The sequence below is a fragment of the Neodiprion pinetum genome, chromosome 1 (genome assembly GCF_021155775.2).
Source record: "Neodiprion pinetum isolate iyNeoPine1 chromosome 1, iyNeoPine1.2, whole genome shotgun sequence".
Taxonomy (NCBI): Eukaryota; Metazoa; Arthropoda; class Insecta; order Hymenoptera; family Diprionidae; genus Neodiprion; species Neodiprion pinetum.
In genome coordinates this window covers 27,732,904-27,738,903 of record NC_060232.1, presented here as the reverse complement: position 1 = coordinate 27,738,903, position 6,000 = coordinate 27,732,904, and the positions used below count along the sequence as shown (strand labels likewise).

The 6,000-nt window shown below is 36.3% G+C and overlaps 1 protein-coding gene across 1 annotated transcript; it reads right to left on the bottom strand.

The window, feature by feature from the left end:
• Positions 1 to 3,072: 3,072 nt before the first annotated feature.
• Positions 3,073 to 5,024, bottom strand: LOC138191006 (uncharacterized). The gene is made up of 3 exons (XM_069136316.1): positions 4,430 to 5,024; positions 3,997 to 4,167; positions 3,073 to 3,757 (listed from the first exon to the last, which is right to left on the bottom strand). The coding sequence occupies exons 1-2, from the start codon at positions 4,843 to 4,845 to the stop codon at positions 4,107 to 4,109; spliced, it is 477 nt and encodes a 158-aa protein (XP_068992417.1). The 5' UTR covers positions 4,846 to 5,024; the 3' UTR covers positions 3,073 to 3,757; positions 3,997 to 4,106.
• Between the last annotated feature and the right edge of the window lie 976 nt (positions 5,025 to 6,000).

The following is a 6,000-nucleotide window of genomic DNA, read 5'->3' as shown; positions in this document are numbered from 1 at the left end:
TCAAGATTAACTGTACCAAGATGTCCACATATCTTAGTTACTGTTTTGGGGATTAAAATACATGCACTTCTTGATACTGGTAGTCAAGTGACATGTATATCCGAAGAATTTTTCAATCGATTAATGACAATAATAAATTTAAATATTCTCCCGGTTAGTAGAGTAATGGTAATCCCAGCTATTGGACGAAAAACTATAACTGTTAAAAAACAAGTTTTCTTACAATTGCATCTGGCAAATCAAGTTATAGAATATTCATGTCTTGTTATTCCACATTTATCTAATCGTATAATACTTGGTAATGATTGGTTATTGAAAAACGAAGTGATAATAAATTACAAAGATCGTATGTTGGAAGTCAACGGTGTTCATATCGGTATACCAACGGTGTTGTTTGATTTGGAACCTTTAGATAAATTGGTATCCTCTACAAATAACGAAGTAACTTTAATTCAAATAATAAATATGCAAAATGTTAATTTAGATTTAAGTGATGAAAATGATAAACTTGTTATTGGTGAAGAAAATTGTGGGGTTGATGCGTTGATTCATAATGAACAACCACACTGCCATGTAGAAAATGAAATTGAATTGATAGTTGATGAAAATAATATCGTTAATGATAATGATGTTGATACACAGCATCTCAATTGTGAAATGTATAAAAATAATTTACCTCGTGAAAATGATTTTGTTAAGTTAGTTAAAGCCATTGAAATAAATAGTAGTCATAAACAACTAGAAGAAACAAATGAGGAAGAAAGATCTCAAAATTTAAAGAAAGATGAAAGATTTTTAATACATGGAGAGGATCATAATTTTTTTAAAGAGTCTTCAAACTTCGTGCATAGTCTAACGACACTCAGTAATGTACAGATTGAAACTGTCTGTGTACTTCTTAAAAAGTATCAAGTCTTGTTTTCCGATAAACCCGGATGTACTCAAGTATATCAACATGAAATCAAAGTAACTAAGCCAAATCCAATTGTACGAAAAATTTATCCAATTCCTTTAGCTTTGCGAGTGTTAGTAGACAAAGAAACTAAAATTATGATAGCTATGGAAAGATTGTTAAAGAACTTTCGTTATCGACGCAAGCAACAAAAAGTGAAAACAAAGATTATTCTTGATGTGAATGATTTAGTTTTATTGAAAGTACCACTACCCTCTAATGCAGCTGATAGAGTAACTCATAAGTTTTTTCACATATATCAGGGACCATATAAGATTACAAAAGTGATTGGAAAGAATGCGTTCGTGTTATGTAATCCAGAAAATTTAAATGATGTCAAAGGTACATATAATAGATTAAATTTACGCAAGTATCAAACTTCCTAGTTTCCTGAATCAATTTTGAAACCAATTTATATACATTTAAGTTTATTGATATTCAAAAAAAAAAAAAAATATATATATATATAATAATGTATTTAACTCGTATGAATCTCAATGAAATTGATTTCATCCTCTACTTTGGACTCGACATAGAATAAGGACAAGCAAATTTTGTGAGTTAGATTTAATTTTATTAAGTGGACGAGATTGTAATAATCGGAATAACGGAAAACCAGAAGATTGTTAATTAGTTTATACAAGTGGATGAAGGTGTGTGGAAGAATGCGTGTGACAAACTTTCCAGTGCTAATAATGCAAAAAGGTGATGAAATTTCAAGTATGTGCAGAGAACGGTGGACACGAAGCAGTTTTCGATCATTATATAATAAATTTGAGTATGGATAATGAACAATGACAATAACTGGTGTTTGTGATAATTATGATAAACCTAACCATCACAAAAGGGAGGCAAATGTAATGATTCAAATATAAATGCGCGATGAACACGGCACGAGTGTATTAGGTTAGACCCAGGGAGTGGGGAACCTGGTCACAAATTTGAAAGTAGGAGGTTTTGGTCTACGTCTCTCCAGGAGGAAGGAGGTGCGGAGGTGTTCCTCTCTGAACTGAAATAGTAACTGATCGAAAATCGACCATTTAAAAATAATAACGGAAATTTAAACTACTGGGACATACCTTTTAAATTAACAATTCAAACACTCGAAAAGCCAAGCAAATTTAAAAAGAGAGACGATAGAACGAGAACATTAAAAGTGCCATAAACCAATATAGTGCCTCGACGAAAAACCGTTATTGACAATACATCGTAATTTCAACCATATACACTGATTTTAACAAGATACACTGATTTTAAATAAATACACCGGGAATGAATGATGAATGAATGATGAATGAATGAATTTTAAAATTAATGACAGCCCATGTGTAGTCATATTTATAAATAAATTAAAATGGTCACTCTACTAATCATAGTTTGATAAAAGATTGTTAATATAGATTTCCCCTCATTGTTAAAATTCAAATATTATTATAATAACTTCAAAAATTTTCACATTTTGAGTGCGTGTTCGTAGTAAGTCACTGCAAAAACCCCTGAGTACCAACTATCGTTCCCGTCAAACGACTTTTCACATCTTCCGTCCGCCATATTGGATCCGATATCTTGAATTCCTAACTTTTGAGTGCGGATTCGTAATCAACGACCCTGAAAACCCCCGGGTACCCACTTTCGCTCTCGTCAAACTTTTTTTTGCGTTTCGCTCCGCCATAATGGAACCGCCACATCGAATTTCCATTTTTTGAGTGCGGATTCGTAATCAGCGACCCTGGAAACCCCCGAGTACCAACTTTCGCTCAAGTCAAACGAGTTTTTGCACGTTTGGTCCGCCATATTGAATCCGCCATCTTGAATTTTAAAATTTTGAGTGCGGATTCGTAATCAGCGACCCCAAAAACCCTTGGGTACAAAATTCAAGTCGATAGTAAGCACGGAAAAATGTGTGCTGCTAAGGGTTAATATAAGTAAAGGAAATAATACATGAATATAAAATATATTAAATTAATTAATCAAAAATAATAAAAACACGAAATAAAAGATTTAGTTGTTTGTATTTGAAATGTATATTATTTGTAAATGTAAACGATAAGCTTACGAATTAACAGCATCCATGTGTTTTTCGGATTCTTCTTCATTATCATCTAAATCAATTTCTTCCATATTTTCAAATATTTTGACGGGATAACGTCACGTCTTATAAATTCATACGCAGGCACACAACACACACGTACAAACATGCGCACACATTCAACTCCCAGACCAAAGGTAGTGACTATACAGTGAGACTACGAAGCACCGCTGCACCGCACAAAGAGGAGACCCCGAGTATAGGATACGCTGTGTAATGTATTCCATCTCATTCTTTTGCACGTTCAATATATGTGTTTGTCTCTTTCTATAACGCCTCAAATTTTCGTGTTACACTTGATTTTACTCCTCATATAATTTCCGTACCGGGCCCTATAACTCAAATCGTTTCTTAAGAAGTAAACTCCAAAAACTTTTGGCTCCAAAAATGAAGAAAAAGTAAGGCTACCTCCTACTTCTCCTAATTCTACTTCTACTTCTACTCCAACTCCTACTGCAACACCTAACACTTCTAATCCTACTTTTACACCTACTCCCACTCCTATTCCTTTTCCTAATCTTACTACTCCTGCCTACCACCCCCTACTACCTTCGACCACCTCCGTTCTCCTCGTTCACCTAGTCCTCCTTCTCGTCTTCATCCTCGTCCTTTTCGTTCTCCTCTACCGCCTTCTCCTTCTTTTCCAACCACCTTCTATTACCGCCAGCCACCGTCAACCACCTCCAACGACCATCGATAACCACCTCGGGTTATGCCTTGAACAGTAATACATATTTGCAGCATAAGAACACTTCAAAATATTGTGTGAGGATTAATATAATTAATTTATTAATTGATAATACAATAACTTCTATTGGCGCATTCATAGCTACTGAATTTGTGCGTGCGCGAAAAATGAATTGAAATAATTTATTGTAAACAAGACAAGTGTAAAAAAATTTAGATGAAATATAATTACAATTGCCATCAAATATTATAAAAATGTTTTACTCACCGAGCACAAATCCTCGTCCTCCTTGTTCCCCTTGTTCTCCTCGTCTTCCTCGTCCTCCTCCTCGTCCACCTCGATCACCCACAACTACCCCCAACCACCTCCGATAACCTCTAACCACCGCCAACCACCTCTAACGACCACCGCCAACCACCTCGGGTCATACCTCGAGTACTAATAAATATTTTCAGTATTAGAACACATCAAAAATAATGTGTAAGGATTAATGTTATTTTTTTACTGACAAATCTGACCAAGAATATTGAGAAAATTATAAAAAGTTATAGATATTTTACTCGTACAATGATAGCTACTGAATTTGGGGTTGCGCGAAAAATGAATTGACATAATTTATTATAAACATGATAAGTTCAAAAAATTCTAGATAGAATAAAATCACCATTGCCATTAAATATTATAGAAATGTATTACTCACCGTGCAGAAATCCTCGTCCTCCTCGTCCACCGAGAGTCGAGATTCACCGGGTCGCGGACGTGGAGGGCAGGAACCGTGGAGCGCTTGTCCTGGAAGTCAAGTTCCACCAGGTAGTAGAACTTGAGCGCAGAAACTACGGAGCGCTCGTCCTGGAAGTCGAGTTTCACCAGGTAGCGGATCTGGAGCGCAAGAACCACGGAGCGCTTGTTCCTGAACTCGAGTTCCACCAGGTAGCGGATCTGGAGCGCAGAAACTACGAAGCGCTTGTCCTGGAAGTCAAGTTCCACCAGGTAGTAGACCTTGAACGCAGAAACTACAGAGCGCTCGTCCTGGAAGTCGAGTTGCACCAGGTAGCGGACCTGGAGCGCAGGATCAGGAAGTAGAGAACTCGGTACTCGAAATCTGCGGAGCGCCATTCTCGTACGCCGCTCTACTGCGCGGTTGTTTCCAAACTGAGGAATTCGGCTAGCTGATTCTACATCGATGACGTCAGGAGAAAAAAAATTTTGGGTGACGTCACTTTCTGAACATCCGAACTTTAATACTAAGTAAGATGTATGATGTATGATATATGATATGATATGATGTCAAATGATTTTAGTTTCTACATTTCAGACAAGAAATACGCACTTTATCTTTCCTGCCAATTCCAGACTCAAGCGGCTAGGCCCTTCGATGGTCAGCCGTTGACTAAAGATATTTTTTTAAGTTAACGGGCCAGCTGATAACGATGCCGTTCTGCGACAGTTGGATGATAAAAATTTTTGCTTGTACCTTTCAAATGTGTGTTAAAATACACTCGAAGTTTTAAGAAGCATCTTTCTTTTTCTCCCCATCAAAAAAAAAATCGCCGACAATCACCTTTTTAGGTCTTCAAATCAGGACACTGCGTTAAATACTGTTTCATATACGGAGCATCCATTTCATCTGGCTGAAAATTAGAGCATCCGTGATGTATTACAGTTACTCTGAATTTTTTCAGTCTAGAATCGTTGCGCGCTGCGGGTCTAAACTTAAAGTCGCAAAACAGAATATTTCTCCACATTTTTCCACATTTTCTCAGTTGTTGGTCTTTCTCGCATTCCGAAGGATCCAATTAATCCATAATTGCTCTTTTAAATCGATATTAGGATTTTAAATTTTTTGCATACTAAATAGTCGAAAAATGAAGACATCGGGAGACTTAGACAAAAGCTAATGAATAACGCCTGTTTCCTCCGACACACTTAACGCGGCGTTTCATTTTTTATGCATAGATTGGAGATAGGCTGAACTTACTTCAAATTTCGATTATTGTTGAAGGATTCGGGCCTAAATTGTACAAGAAAATAACGATAAATAATTATCAATAACATATATTTATTGAAATTGAATGAATCACATGTGCTCGTTTACACACCACCGCAAGCGGTAGCGTATTCGGCGTGTGTTGTTTAACCTCTGGAGTGCCGACATTTTTCCCTTGAAATTCGACATTTTTTAAAGTTATAATTTATGCATATAAATAGTCAACACGTCTGGTGGAGTTTCCGAGTTATCTGCTGACTCTTCAAAGAACCAGACCAGCCCTC